Source organism: Rosa rugosa, chromosome 1, assembly GCF_958449725.1.
Source record: "Rosa rugosa chromosome 1, drRosRugo1.1, whole genome shotgun sequence".
Taxonomy (NCBI): Eukaryota; Viridiplantae; Streptophyta; class Magnoliopsida; order Rosales; family Rosaceae; genus Rosa; species Rosa rugosa.
Window position 1 is genome coordinate 64,854,749 of NC_084820.1, and position 15,670 is coordinate 64,870,418.

The 15,670-nt window shown below is 40.5% G+C and overlaps 4 protein-coding genes and 1 non-coding gene across 5 annotated transcripts; 4 read left to right on the forward strand and 1 right to left on the reverse strand.

Annotated features, from left to right (window-relative positions):
* The first annotated feature begins 17 nt into the window (after nt 1-17).
* On the forward strand, nt 18-89 carry TRNAD-GUC (transfer RNA aspartic acid (anticodon GUC)). Its single transcript has one exon. It is a non-coding gene; the product is annotated as a tRNA-Asp (tRNA).
* Nucleotides 90-4,931: 4,842 nt separating this feature from the next.
* Nucleotides 4,932-7,598, forward strand: LOC133744820 (QWRF motif-containing protein 3). The gene is made up of 6 exons (XM_062172863.1): nt 4,932-6,212; nt 6,295-6,414; nt 6,499-6,615; nt 6,710-6,799; nt 6,876-6,983; nt 7,166-7,598. The coding sequence occupies exons 1-6, from the start codon at nt 5,037-5,039 to the stop codon at nt 7,271-7,273; spliced, it is 1,719 nt and encodes a 572-aa protein (XP_062028847.1). The 5' UTR covers nt 4,932-5,036; the 3' UTR covers nt 7,274-7,598.
* LOC133744835 (syntaxin-125-like) lies at nt 7,595-8,647 on the forward strand. The gene has a single exon (XM_062172871.1). It carries the CDS (start codon nt 7,736-7,738, stop codon nt 8,645-8,647), a length of 912 nt encoding a protein of 303 aa, XP_062028855.1. The 5' UTR covers nt 7,595-7,735.
* Nucleotides 8,648-9,401: 754 nt separating this feature from the next.
* Nucleotides 9,402-11,340, forward strand: LOC133744815 (uncharacterized). Its single transcript, XM_062172859.1, has 4 exons — nt 9,402-9,585; nt 9,676-9,746; nt 10,283-10,369; nt 11,043-11,340. Exons 1-4 carry the CDS (start codon nt 9,465-9,467, stop codon nt 11,064-11,066), a joined length of 303 nt encoding a protein of 100 aa, XP_062028843.1. The 5' UTR covers nt 9,402-9,464; the 3' UTR covers nt 11,067-11,340.
* A 710-nt stretch (nt 11,341-12,050) lies between these two features.
* On the reverse strand, nt 12,051-13,974 carry LOC133744831 (uncharacterized). Its single transcript, XM_062172868.1, has 2 exons — nt 13,596-13,974; nt 12,051-13,489 (listed from the first exon to the last, which is right to left on the reverse strand). The coding sequence occupies exons 1-2, from the start codon at nt 13,803-13,805 to the stop codon at nt 12,158-12,160; spliced, it is 1,542 nt and encodes a 513-aa protein (XP_062028852.1). The 5' UTR covers nt 13,806-13,974; the 3' UTR covers nt 12,051-12,157.
* Between the last annotated feature and the right edge of the window lie 1,696 nt (nt 13,975-15,670).

Here is a 15,670-nt window from a genome sequence, read left to right on the forward strand (position 1 = left end):
ACAAATCTAACAACAAAGTCGTTGTAGTATAGTGGTAAGTATTCCCGCCTGTCACGCGGGTGACCCGGGTTCGATCCCCGGCAACGGCGTTTTTTAGTTTTGAATATAACTGCCATGTGTGTAACTACGAAGCTGAAACAAAATTCCATGGTTGTGCGATGGTCGGTAAACTCGCTTATCACACTGCTGCGGGTTCGAATCCGAAAGGCAGCAATTTTTTTGTGTTTTTTAGTTTGCTTTTGAGCAGCGTGTCTTTTTTTTTTTTTTTGGACAATACTTGAGCAATGTTTTTTTTTTTTTTTTTTTTTTTTTTGACAAATACTCGAGCAATGTTGTTAATTGTGAGTCTGGATGGTTATGATATAATTTTGTTGTTTGTTGATTATATAATAGTAGAATTTGGGTGCTTCAAGTCTTGATGCTTCTATTTCAACTTTCACCCTTTTGCTTGGACTTAGCACTTTCAACTTTAAAAAGAATGCCTTTTCATTAACCTTAATAATAGAAAAGAAGAGTGGTAGGTAGGATCAACATAAAGTAAACTATTTAGTATTTACCACTGTGAGACATAGTTTTGATCATTATCACTCATTGGTTATAGGTATTTCTTATAAATGTTATAGTTTTATCAAGATATAGAAAATAGGTTCCTTTATCAAATATATTTTAAATTAAGGGTCCTTGACCCAAAGCACCAAAATTGACAAAAATTATCCCACTTACCCCAACAACAGATTTTTATTCCCACTAACACAATTTGAAGTGAAATAACAATTTTGACCTCAGCCTAATCAAAAAACTACATCAATGCCATCGATCTCTCATTGCTCTCAGATCTCTCTCTCTCTCTCCTCTCTCTCTCTCTCTCTCGAAGGCTCCGTCACCGTGTTCTTCCTCTTCCCCTCCGACCCGGCCGGATCCAACTCAACCAAATCGGAGTCCAACTCGTCGGAGAAGCTCACCCTTGACATCTCGTTCTCGCTGACGATCAAGGTCGATCTGGAACCGCGACTTCTTCAGCTTCCTGCCGCCGTCGAACTCACTCCTCCGCCACCTTCTCCACACCTCGAAAAACAATGTCTCCGCCGGAGATCACGACGCCGGGGACAAGCCTCTTTCGCCTCGATTCCACTGCAGCCCACCGGAGAACAGTCATCTCCGGCAAGATTCAGGTCCAATTTCAGGGTACTTCGAAGCGGGGATAGATGGTTCTTGTTCGGCCCAGTCTCTCCATGTCCGGCCAGCTCGACCGTGGGCTAGTGGCTTGGCTCAGCTCCGAGAATTTGTTCGTGGTCGACCCGTCGTGATTGTGCCGGTGATGGCTTCTTCTGCACACAAGTCAAACTGTACAAATAGCCTCGGTGTCTCACCTTCCAACTGGTTTTGTTCAATAGTCTGCTCTGAATCTCTCTTCTGATCTCCCTTCTGCAAAATTGGGAGTGAGTTAAAATTTGATACCTTGAAACATGTTAGGAGTTGTCATTGGGTGGATTTTCAATAGTAGCTCAGAGTTTGCATTGTAATGTCTGTTTGGGTATGATTTGTTTCGTTATTTTTTTTTTCTTCAAAATTTGGATGGTGGTTGCAAGACAGAAGGCCCAACAGAAAGAAGAAGAAGTCGACTCCGACTGCAACAGGAATGGAGAAGAGGACATGGGTGCCCAGAGCTTTTCATTGGGTGACTCAATCAATTTCTCTGTTTTTTTTTTTTTTGGGTAAAATGGTGCAGAATGCCCGGATAGAAAGAAAAAATGAAGAAAAAAAAGTTCTATTGGGGCAATAGACATCTGTTAAAGCGTCTATTGGGGGGTAATAGACATCTATTGGGGGGCAATAGACGTTTTGAATTGATGTAATCTCCTCGTTTTTTTTCTTTAATCAAAGTTTTATTTGTGTAGTTTTAGGAAGATTAATTACCATTTCGGTAATCTAAACGTCTATTGGAGGGCAATAGACGTCTACTGGGGGGCAATACATGGCTGATAGTCGTCTATTGGGGGTCAATAGACGTCTATTGCCCCTCTATTAGGGGGCAATAGATGTCTATTGAGGGCAAAAAAACTTTCCGGTGAGATTTTAAGCAAATTCCGGTGGGCGGCAGCTGGTGACCGGCGAAAGTTGGCCGGATTCCGGCGAAAGTTGACCGGATTCCGGCGACCGGTGACCGGATTCCGGCGGCCAGTGACGGGCTCCGGCGAAGTCTCCTATGGTTTCTCTCTCTTCCATTTTCTCTATCTCTCTCTCTAAGTAACAAAGGGGTGAGGGGTAAAATGGTATTAAAAAAAAATTAAAAACAAAAAAAAAATCTTAATGGGGTATTAGGGAAGACTCTCTTAGAGTGTATTGGGTAAGAGAGAATTAAAAAAACTTAATGGGGTAAGTGGGAAAAAAATCCCTAGAAATGGGGTAAATGGACAAAACCCCTTAAATTAATGTGTGAGATTTTGATTATTGCGTAATTGATTTGATTTTAAATTTTAAATTTTAAATTTAAAGAAAAAAAGGTGTATAATACAAACAAAGACATTGTGCTAAGCGTTTTTTTTTTTTTTTTTTTTTGGAGATGCAATTGGACAAGTATGGCTCGTGAACCACCATTGTACTGATACTGTCCTAACTTAACTACCTGTTAGGTGTTGGGTTTTAATCACAAAAGGCCTCAATATAATTAATTAGGTGTGATCCACCCACTTTTAAGCTTTTTTAATTACAAAAGGCCGTCGTCTTGACCTAGCGCTCTGCTAGGGTTTCGGAATCCTCTTCCCAAGGGCGGCAGTTTCTCGTATGCTCGTTGTTGCTCGTCAATGGCGGTTATGGCAGACTTGGGTCTGCTTATTCTCTTCTTCATTGCGCTGGGTGGCGCTGAGACGGTGTTGATTTCATGGGGTGGGGGCGCTGTTGTTTCCGCGGCCAAACTAGTTGGTGAAGTGAAAGATGCGGCCTCTTTTGCAGGGATGGCATCTAGGTGGCGGATGAGCGGTGATCCGATCTTGGGTTGGGATGTCGGTGACCTTGCTGTGGTGGATGACGATGATCTGCTGGTTTGCTTGACCTCGGGGTCTGCCATCTCTAATGGAGATCTGAGGCTGCCGGAGATGAGACCGACTCTGTTTCCCTCGGGCTCGGACTCTCTGTTGGTGGGGCGGATGACTTCTTTCTACTCATCAGAAGCAGCTGCTTTTGCTGGTGGTAACCCGGTGGCCGGGATGTTGGCTGCGAGCTCTGACATCGGTGTATGCGCATATTGTGATGAAGCTCGATGGCAGGAAGGGGATGAGATCGGGTCTTTGGCGTTTTGCTCGTCGTCTGAACTGGTTCGCCTGGAATCGGGCCCCACCAGTGAAGGTGGCAAAACGGGCGCCGTCCTCCGGCGGGTGGTGGTCGGTAGTGGGGGCAGGGCTGTCTTCTCACTTCGAGTTTGCCCTAGGTGGATTGACTGGGCTTGGCATTGGAATTGGGCTGAGAGAGTTTTGCTTTGGGCTTGGACAGCTGTACTGTTTCCCATTTTCATTTTCAGTTTGGGCCTTCATCTTTTTGTTCTGAAAGATGATTGGCCTGATTATTTCTTGCTTTGAGTGGGAAAGATCGCAAAGAAAAGAGAGACCCTGTTGAGCCTCGTTTTTCGGGGTGTGATTTTTAATTCCTCAGGGCTCTTCTTTTCTTTGTTTGGGCTTAATACTAGAAGGTGGGTGTGCTAGGAGATTACTAGTTTTGTTTGCTCTGTTTAGGGGTGGCTTTGTAGTAGTTTCTACGGAACGGTTCTTTCTGTCGCCCCCATAGGGGGGGATCGTTTTTGTACTGCTTGCTGAGCTGCATAATGGATGACATTTACCCGCAAAAAAAAAAAAAAAAAAAAAAAAAAAGGAGCTTGATGTGAATAGTTTATTCGGAAAAACATTATGTAATCTCCGGCTCTCCGCAAACAATATCTAATTTTTATGGAAAGTTATCAAAAACAAGTAAAATATTATGCTCCATTCTCAAAAAAAAAAAAAAAAAAAACGAGTAAATTATATTCTTTGATTTCGAAGTTGACTATTTCCTTCTTCATTTGGGTGTAGCAATGGGATTGAGTTTCATGATAATAACAGTTTCATTTCATTTGAATAGCAATGAACAAATATGACATATGGCAACATGTGCCAATGAAACCCCATCGTTAACTCTTAACTGCCGGCACAACGGAATTTACACATTACTCCTCCAACACTTAACTAGTACTTAGTTAACTAATGATTATTGCATGTTTTCTCTCTCTCTCATAATTCCTAACGTCTCTTGCATCACTCCTATCACTATACCCTTCATTCCTTCTCCATCATTACAAACAAACATTTTTACTCTCTTCAATCTAAATCAGTTGCACCACACGTTTATGGGATCTCCCAACATACATATGTTTAGTTTAGTACAGTAGGCATAGAATTATGACGGTTAGTACGTACTCTAAAGTTCTAAGCTCACTGACTTACTTTTTGACAATAAAAATGTATTATTTTTTATCTAAAAAGTATAAATAGCAGATGTTTTCATAAAAAAAAACTCTCTAGACTACACAAGTTCATAAAAAGAAGATTTATTTGCTAAATATCATTTTAATGCATATGTGTGATATGGAAATGTCGTACACGAATCATCATTACTTATTTGCTAGCCGCTAAACGACACAACAAAAAGTTTATTTGCTAGATTTCATTTTAATATATTTGGTTGAAAAATAGATGTGGTACAGAAATCATTATTTATCTGCTAGCTCTCGAAAACAAAATTGCGGTCATTAACTAAAAGCTATGAACCCTAATATCTCCACAAGGACATTTCAGTCACTTCACGTCCAAAAATCTCCAAAACCCCTCACATGCCGGCGAAGAATCTATGAATCCAATTTGCCGCCATTTTACCTATGGTGGTTTGTTTTTGGTCTTATCTGCTTCCCCAAGAAACACTCAAAAATCAAATCCTCAAGCCCTCTTTTGAATTCAATAAAACCAATCACCCAAACACTCCCACAACCCTTGCTCTCTCTTTCATTCACCATGGATCACTCTCACAAACCCAGAAAACCCAAATCCCGGGAAGTAAGCTCGCGCTTCCTATCTTCCCCTACACCCGAAACCACCACACTCCCATCTCCAAGCCACCCTCTCTCGCCGGCCCGGAGAAAACCCGGTTCGCCGATATCCGATGCCCGAAAACCCAAAACTCATCTCGACGATTCAAGCTCCATCCGAGGAGGAGGACTGTGGCCATCTTCAACAGCTAAGAACTTCGACTCTCTAGCAGTCCATCTCGGAATCGAGAGACTCAAAGACCGTATCGACCGTAAAAACTCGACCTCCGTCACAAGCCGGAGAGAAGCGAGTGTGTTTAATGAGAAAGACAACGCCAAAGAGAACCATAGACCGGTTCTCGGAGGGTCGGCGAGGTACACCGGGAAATTCAACTTTTCCGGGAAATCGTCGCCGTCGCCGTCGTCGTCTTTGACTTCAGTGTCTTCGAATAAACTATCGGCGGTGGTAGTTCCGGGGAGGTTTTCCGTTGACGGAAGTGGTCTGTATCAGAACTCAACTCGGCGAAGTTTCGATAGTTTCGCCGATGCTCTCGAGTCGGGATCGGAGTGCAGCGACGCCGGTTCCGGCAGGAATATCAATATCGGGTCGCCGAGTTTCGGGGCTCAGAGCTCGACGGCGAGTTCGAGAAAGTCGGGGGTGGAGGTTTCGTCTAAGTACATGAGTGATATTCAGACGAGGCATCATCGGAGATGGACGTCGGATTCTAATCTCCGGAATCCGATTACGGCAGAGAGCTCTCCGAAAATGAACAAGTTTAACCTAAAAAATGTGATCAAGAGGGCTAATTCGTTGACCGGGTCAAAGTTCGGGACGACGCAGTGGGCATTGTCGCCGGGAAGGAGCGCAGCGCAGCCTGTGTCGGCGGAGAGTTTGGGGAAGTCGACGTCATTTTCGAGCTTGAAGCCTCCGACTAGTCCTTCGAAAAGTAAGGGAGTGGAGAAGTTGCTCAATATGGGGTTTGACTTGTTCAAGAGTAAAAAATATTCTTCATCTACTAAGTCACTGGTGAGGTCTAATTCCGGGTATGGTGTGACCGATACCGGTCATCAACTCCGGATGCTTCAGAACAGATTGATGCAATGGCGGTACGCAAATGCAAGAGCTGAAATTGTGAATGGCAATGTTGCTGATCAAGCACAGGTTAGCTCTGGTTTCGTGTTTGTATATTTGGTGCATGTTAGTGAGTTTTGGACTAACATGTTCTTATTGAATAATTTGGCAGGTCAATTTTTTGAGTGCTTGTAATAGTCTTATGAAGTTGCGGCAATCCGTGCTGCATAAGAAACTGAAGCTTCAGAAAGAAAGGCTCGAAATGAAGCTGAACTTTATACTACATTCTCAAGTTAGCACCATACTACATCTAGTAAAGAGTTTTTGTTTTGAAGTTGATGATGTGTGTAGATTGATATGTTGGTAACTTGTGTAGTTTGAGCCATTGGAAGCTTGGGGAGATATGGAAAGGCAACATATGGGAGCAGTTTCTATGTTGAAAGAGAGCTTACATTCTGTTGTGTGCAGAGTACCTCTAACTGAAGGTGCAAAGGTAGGCTGAAAGAGACTGCTTGTACGTATTCGAGCTTTTGTATTGGTTAAAGAGATGTGATTTTGCTTTTGCTAACGAAACCAAGCGTATGTAGGTGGATACTCAATCAGCTGCCATCAATCTTCGAAATGCTTCAGATTACTCAGCCTCCATTAAGTTGATATTGGCTACATTTGCCCCCTCGGTATGTTTGTGCATACCTTCTCATCACATGGCATTTATGTTGTGTGGACTAACATTGAAGCTGATTCTTCAAACAGGCTGAGCAGACTAGTGTGTTGGTCTCAGAATTAGCAGAGGTGGTTGCGCAAGAAAAGTTGCTTTCTGATGAGTGTCTTGAGCTCTGTAGAACCATATCAGAACTAGAGGTAAGCTTTATTATTATTATTTTCCAACATATATAACTATGTGTTCAAGTTCCACCAACCAAAATACGAGTCGCAGAATTTCCAGGACAGTGACTTGCAACTACAAAATCTAGGATTTCATGGTAGACATGTAGGAAATGAATGCTAGACTCTTATGAATTTCTTTGATTTTGAACGGACAGATGGAAGAGAGGGGACTGAAGTGTAGTATTATTCAATTGGAATCATGGAAACAAGAGCAAATTCAGCTGCAGCAGCAGCAATCAAGACAAGAAGATATCATGCCATGATTTATTTTGTTTTTGTTTATTTTAGGAGTGATGAAATGAGCCTTTTGATATGTGATTATAGGCTTCTGTAAATAAGCAGAAAAATTTTGATCACTAACCAATGAATCTCATTGTGTTTTTTTTTTTGGGTAAATGATAATTCTTTCACAAAGTTATACAACTGTTGGATCTTGATTACTCTATCAGAAAGACAGACAACCATCATCTTAGTGCTATTCATGTTTCTTTTATTAAATCTATTTGGTCAACACGTACTAGTACTTAGAGGTCAGGTCTATGAGAAGGTATGTCAACTTTCATTAAGAAGAAAATCAACGACGAAGTCAAACCCAATTCCGAGTGTATCTCCATGTTAATGGCAACCATGAATTCCTCTTTCTATAGCCCCATATTAGTTCAAATAACCTCAGATTAGTTTCCCCTAGTACCAAACAGAAAAGTTCATCAAAATTAGCTGCCAAGATGAACGATCTGTTTTCGAATAATTCATTCAAACGATACAAGGACCTTGAGCATCAGGTCTACATTGATGACGTGCGCAGCGAGGCGTGGGATGAGACTGTCAATCTTGATGGATTCTTCAGGAAAGTAGAGAATGTGAAGGATGACATGGGAGCTGTGGGGAAGCTTTACAAGCAGCTAGAGGAAGCAAATGAGGAGAGCAAACAAGTCCATGATGCCAAGTCCATGAAAAGGCTTCGCGCACGGATGGACTCAGATGTTGAGAAAGTCTTGAAACTTGCCAAAGTCATCAAGGAGAAGCTGGAATCACTTGAACTCTCCAATGCTGATCAGCGCAAACTTCCTGGGTGTGGACCAGGATCATCTTCTGATCGAACGAGAACTTCAGTAATTAATGGTTTGGCGAAAAAGCTTAAGGCCATGATGGATGATTTTCAGGGCCTAAGGGCCAAAATAGCCTCTGAATACAAAGAGACAGTTGGAAGGAGGTACTTCACAATAACAGGTGAGAAGGCCAACAATGAAATGATTGAGAATCTGATTGCTAGTGGAGAGGGTGAGACATTGGTTCAGAGGGCGATCCAGGAACAGGGCCGTGGTCAGATTTTGGACACAATTCAAGAAATCCAAGAGCGGCGCGATGCTGTGAAGGAGATTGAGCAGAGCCTCATTGAGCTGCACCAAGTGTTCCTAGACATGGCTGCATTGGTTGATGCCCAAGGGCAGCAGCTGAATGACATAGAGAGCCAAGTTGCGCGGGCGAGCTCGTTTGTTAGGGGAGGAACTGTGCAGCTTGAGCAAGCTAAGGAGTATCAGAAGAGCAGCAGGAAGTGCATTTGCATTGGCATAGTTCTGGCCATTTTTTTGGTTATCATTCTTCTTTTTCCTATTCTGATTCACTCCAAGAGTTAACAAACAAAGCTGGTTTCTGTTTTGAAATTCATTGACCAAAGTTGCCCTCCTATTGTATTTTCTCTTGTACGTTAGTTCTATAATCTTTCTATGGCACATAGAAGTAGAAGATATCATTCAGTAATTTTTTTTTTTTTTAACATTCATTCAAGTAAATTTGTGTTCTTTGTTAGTTTATAAAACTTTTATGGCACATAGAAGACTAGAAGTAGAAGATATTCATTCAAGTACATTTGTATTCTTTTAAGTTTCAACTGTTGCTCGTTCCAGATTTACATGGTGTGATACATGATTCCACTTTATTACTTTGCACACAATGCATAGTCAACTAACACATCTTAAAGATATCAGAAATGAATGAATCGTATAAACTCGAAAATTGAAACCGGAGAAAATATCATATCTGACATTACTACAACTACATAAAAATTTGAATTTACTACGCAATGTTTTGTGAGTGTCAACCATCACTAAAAACTACTATTTCGACGAGAAATTGGACTCAAGATCTGAAAACTCTACAAAACAAGGGTTGGGAGGAAAGAAAATTTTGATAGAAAAAACTCGCAAAAATTTCGGTTAGGTACTTGATACTTGAATTACTCTCCTTTTTTTTTTTTTTTTTTGCCCCCATTTTGTGGTCAATAATAATGTTGGGCGGCCCAATTGGTCGTATTGGGCTTACAAGCATATTGGGGCTCCACTTCAGAATTATACCCTACAAAACGACGTCGCCTCCTTCCTGGTAGTCATAAGACTTCGCAACCCATAAGCATTTGCTCGTGTCTCTCACTCTTCCTCTTCCTCTCTGAAAGCCATGGCTACTCTGGCAGCTGCCGCAGCTCGACAAGCCGTCAATTCACTCCGTCTGTCTTCGTCCAGAACCGCCGGTCAAGCATCTACTCTAATCCAGCGCCGCGGCCTCGCCGGCGCTGCAGGTAAACAAAACCCTAAATCCCAATCTCGCTTTGCATTGCTTTGATTCCCGATCTCATTTTTCAGCTGATTAAATCAATATTACATTGCAGATCACCATGGCCCGCCAAAGGTTAACTGCTGGTCCGACCCGATGAGCCCATCTAAATGGAAGGAGGAGCATGTCAGTCTCTCTCCCTCTCTGCTTCGTTTTTATATCTTTAATCAAATTGTTGTTATATTTGTTTTGATTTTCGTAGTTATGGAAATGATTATCAGAATGGTTAATTGAATTTCTATGGGTTGTGATGAACTTGGTGCACTTTCAATTGATCCATTTTGTTTGGAATTGAATTACACAAAAGAAAAAATTTAGAATCTTTATGGCTTAAGGAGTAGTATCATACTTGACATGTTTTCGCCAGAATGGATTTTGGTTGGTTTTTAGGTTTGAACTTTTATCAAAATGAATGCCCTTGTTTGGGTCGATATTAACAAAATAATCGCTTGATTCCATGTTCTGTTAGTTAGATCAACAGTATTAGACATTCTCGTGGGGTGTGAGTTCCGACTTTCTGTGTTTTAAGGCATTACTGAGTGGTGTTACGAGTTTTCCTTGTTGAACATAATCAGCATTGTTCTTGAACCATTAATAGATGAGAAATTACTGGATGCATCAAGTTTTGAAATCATTTTTCACTGGATTCTGTACTTTTGCAGTTCGTAATTGCCTCTTTGTCTGGATGGGGTCTGCTTATCTTTAGTAGTTACAAGTTTTTCACCGGAGGCAAAGGCAAGAAGGAAGAGGTATTTCATGTTCTTTTAAATCTTGAGCATTATGTTTTGTTATTCTTGGTTACGGTTTCGCCTAGGCATCAGATAATTTTAAGGCAGTCAAGCACACAGGATATGCCTCCCTCTATATGATTGGTTTCCTGAATACCCAATTACCTAGGATGCCAGAAGCATAACTAGAGCGGTCACATTGAATTTCCTACTTTATACTGGTAAAACACATATGCTGGAACTCTTTGTCCTTCCATCATACTTCACTGCTCTATAGTTAGACTTCTGTTGGTAGGATTTTGAGGCTTTGTATTCAATTGTTAGGGGTTTGGATGAATTAAAATTTGCAATTAGATCTTATGGGACCATTGTTAACATATGGCCACTTTGATACATTATTGGTTTGGTATGAAGTTTCCACATAGAGCAACCAATGGATCAGTTTAGCTGGATTTAGGTTCGGTCAGGTCAATATAGTGTGCCTCTTCTTCAATAGGTTTCTCAGTTTTTCTTGGACCACCGTAGTAAACTCTAGCATCTGAGAAAATAAACTAAATTGGACTGGAACAGGTAAGAATTGTTGGATGTGTCCGACCTGAATGGCATGGGTGCATTCCAGTAGGAGTAACTGATGTAACTATGGCCTTTGTATTGTATATTTAGCTTTTGCTGACTACTACTTATTTGTTTTCAGAAACTGGTGGAAGCATCACACTGAGGTGTTTGGAGTCTTAAATCTTCCCAGAACTTCTTGCTAATAATGAGTCTGCTTGGATATAAAATGTCTCGACATTTCATTTTGTTTGTCTACAAATGATTTATGATCAGTCCATGGAGAATGATGATACATTGATTAAAGTTGAGTTATTAGCTGTATTGGGAGTGTGTCTCCTTCTTCATTTGTGAACGCTTTTTGTAGTTATTCCTATGATTCTGATGCATTGACCTTTTGTTTTTCAATAATGTAATGACATCTTTCCAAGTTCAAAATCTTTTGAAGGATTTCAAAAGGCAGTATAGAATGACTCAGTATTGCTACTAAACTGAAATTTATTTAAAGATCAATGTTTTTCTTTTTTGGCCTGAAATCAAATCAGGTTAAAAGGTTATGAACTTATGATAAGGGACCAGCTAGCCTCGTCTGGTAGCATTTCTTTCCACTTTCCACCGGGGGTCACAAGTTATATTCCTCCCATAATAACATATGATAAAGAAACAGAGAGGTTAAGAAAAGGAGGAAATGGGCAAATTAAAGATTGAAGAGAAAGAAAGATGATCGCTTTTTATTGGTATCTACTAGAGTGGCTGTGGCTGCGGTGGTGGTGGTTAAATGCAGTAGGCCATCTTTGAGTAGCGGAGGGGCTGAGGCAGTGGGGATGGAATAGTTCACTTTTCTTATGCTGTTCCGATACTGTGTATGCTGCTGGGCACGAAGGCACTATATCTATTTTCCTTGGATGCGATCAAGTGTTCTTTAAATTTAAGAAAATCCACTTAAACACACAAGCTCAACTTGTTGTCATTCTCAGGGAATTCTTGACCAAGAAGTGCTAGTTATTATCAATTATGTCAAGGCAAAGAGAGTTTTGTTACGGATCAGCTTTTGATTAATTTGGTCTGAACATGCTAGAGGAACATTTCTAATGATACTAATTGGCAAAGAAGATGCTAAAGCTAATCACTTATCACAGAAGTCACTTGTGATTACTAAAGGAACATAACTAAATGACAGTCACTTATCAGTTATCACACTCCAGTCATACAATCTAAACATGCTAAACCTAAAATTTAGACTCATCTATTTCCTCCTTATACTCCTCTTTTATCTTCCACATTGGAACCTGATTCACCAAGGAAACCGTCCTCAGTTACATCGTTCTCGTGTTCTTCTGCATCTGCAACTTCCAAATCTCCTGGAAAGTCCTGTGTATCAACATCAATGCTATCTTCTAGCTTGCTGATATCCTTGTTGTTTAGATTCTGTTGGATGCTAATGGCTTCATGGTCTTCTGATTTTTCAAATTCTTGTTTCTGTTTTATATCATTACTTGCTATGCCATTGACATTACCATTACCCTCGGTGGAATCAACATGTGTAAGCTTGTTTTTCAGATCTTCTGCATCACTTGAATCTGCTGACTCCCTTGCTTGCATCGTGCGATCATTACTTGATAGTCTCCTGTTCGAAGACAGTTCCTCTGCTCTGCCCTTATACCGATCATCTTCAGAGAATCTCCTACCTCTCATGCTTGCCACCCCATTGTTTCTAGAATTCCCCTTCTTCTCCATCCTCCAATTCTTGGCAACTGATCTCCATTTCTTTCCTTTGATACCACTAATGTAGCCTTGCTTCCCTCCCACTCTAGACCTTTCCTTATTTTCAGATCCCTTATGTTGCATTTCCAACTTCATCCCACGCTCTGTTTTCACATGAAATTTCTGACCATCACCTAGTTCAGAATTTTCAATGTCTTGAAGATTCCCATTTGGTCTGCCCTTAATCTCTTGACCATCATTTGCTTTATGATCAACATCTTTAAAATCCCGACTCTTCTTTGCTTGGCCCTCATCAGTGGAATTTCCACCTTTCAAATTCACCTCTTGGGAATTATCCATCTTCTCTGACTCTTTCGCCATCATTTCCATCTTATTTATTCCCCCCTCTGCTTTTCCAATTTGATCTTCTACTTCTTTCGTAGTCTCACCCTGTTTGAGATTCATGGATTTATTGCCATTTCCATATTCACTTGACACTTGATCAGCCTCGTCTCTCCGTCTGGACATGGTTAGATTTCTGGTTGGGTTTGATGGGTCGTCAGTACTTACCGACCACACCTTATACTCAAGGCGGTGTTTCAATTCCTCGATTTCAGCTTCCTTTCGATTCAAGCTTTCCACCAACTCCATCACCCGAGGATTATCACTCTGATCACCATTTCCTCTCAACAGCATTTTCGTTTCGTTTTGCTTCTCCTCAAATGCAGTCTCCATTGTCCTCAGCTCCTCTTTAAGCGAACCAATAGTAGACTTCATCTCCACCACTGTCCTCTCAAGCTTCATCTTTTGTGTTCGAATGGAGTACATCTTCGCTTTCAGATCTTCATGCTTCATTTTCACTTCTCGACTGTAGTCTCTCTCCTTCTGTTAGAGATATAAACCAACATCAAAGTTCATCATTAACTAGCTAGATAGAAGCTAGATTCATCACAGTTGGCAGCAGAGCTGTGAATTGAAGCAGTACTAGTACCTGTAAGGCGAGGTGAAGCGAAACGAGCTCAGTGTCTTTCTCTTTGATCACAAGGTTGAAGATGCGCCTTTCTCTGAGCTTATGGAGCATCATGACTCCAACCAATGCAGCAGCAAATGCCATCACCAGCATCAACCCATAAGGCCTCCCTCTGTTGCTATTAGAATTACTACTATTCCCACCCTTGTTGTGATTGAAAGGTCCCCCCATGGCCACCTCTCTCAGAGACTGATGAGGAGCTCAGAGTGATGAGGTCTAGAAGAATAATTTTAATGGGGTTTTTATATAAGGCATGTTTGGTTGCTCGTCATGTAAATAGAGCTCTGCAACTACTCAGAACACACGAGAGAAGAGCGGAGTTTACAAGGAAGCATGGGAACTGTGCACTGGCACTAATTCTGGAGGTTAGTGTATTTTGACCATTTTTATTTATTGCTTGAGCTTTCCCATGCATGTTCTTCTCCTCTCTTCAAAACTACAATAATGTCCCTTAGGTTGGATCAAGGATTGAAGATGCAGTTGGTCGTAATGGTCCTCTCACATAACGAGGGTATCCTAGAGGGGTTCTATTTCATGTGTTAATGGCTAAACTTTAGGGAAAAGTAAGTGAGTAAAGGACTTAAACTGCAAGATATCTCCAAAGAACAATAACACTAAATCGAAAATCATCTGAAGCAGATACTACTGAAGCAGATACTACTTTTCATATTTACTACCGTATTTATGAAATGAAACTAGAAATGTATCTCAACACAAACAAGAATATCAAGTGGCACCACTGTCAAATCAATATACAAGTGTGTTTCGATGATGAACTCAATCAAACATGAAAAAAGCCCCAATACTTGAATGAGGTGTAAGATAAAAATACCAAATTACGATATACCAAATTACATACTTTTTGGTAAATACAAAATTATAATACTTGAAACAAGCATAGCTCGATATACTCTATGATTTTTCGCTCGCACATTTTTCTTGGATTAATAGACTCTTTTTTTTTTTTTTTTTGAAAGGGGGATAGTAGCCCCATTAGATGTTATTATTCATAGCATTGTACAATGAGGGGATGTGGTGCCTAAACCCCGTGTACTAGTACAACCATCTTCAAAGAGAACATCCTCAATAATAGAGGGCATGCATCTCTCCAATCCAAACATCATCATAATAAGAATAACTAGCAAAGTGTGCTAAACGATGAGCAACACTATTAACTTCACGATAGATATGGCGAACCAAAGCATCTAATATTTTGACAATCTAATTTCTTCTTCTTTTGGATAGAAGCATGAGATAACGTGTCATACTAGTAGTACTTAGTTTACATTTACATTAATTAAGTTGCTATGATCAAGCTTTTCAATGTCTCTCGGTTTGATGGAGTTCAACAACATTTTGATAACCACTGCAAGTGGTCTAATGGTTCTTGTCTAGTTGGGTGTGCTCCCCAACCTAGGTTTGAACCTCGAAGCTGTCAAAGTGGTCAGGCACTGTGTTGCAATGCATAGTTGGAGCATTTCACATGCGCCAAAGGGGGTTATCTTGAGCCTAGGAAGCTTTTGGGTTCCCCTTGACAAAGTAAAAAAAAACAACATTTTGATTTTCTTCCAATATCTCATGAGATAAATTTTAAAAATGTGATTTATTTTAACAAATAAAAGATGTAGTTAGGCTGTAAGATAAAAACACCAGATTAAGCATAAATATTGTTGACTAGTATCACACAAAATAAGAGATAGCCCAAATCATATGGATTTCATTTCACTTGCAAGTTGCAACGTATCGTTATAAAAGAATTGCATACAATATTACGCAAAATTCAATGTCTGTTGAAGGAAAATCGATTTAGTGTGCCTTATCAAACTAGGAGTAGCAATAGGAGAGAAGGTTCTAGATTTCCCAATCCTACACGGATTGGTATTCCTTGTAACATTAGAACTAGCACTTTGTAATCCCTATATATAGGGCTCCTATTCTCAATAATAATACACATCTCTCTCTACAATTCTCTCTCAATACCAATATACTTAAACACGTTATCAGCACGAGCCCTAAACCACAAAAGCTAAAACACA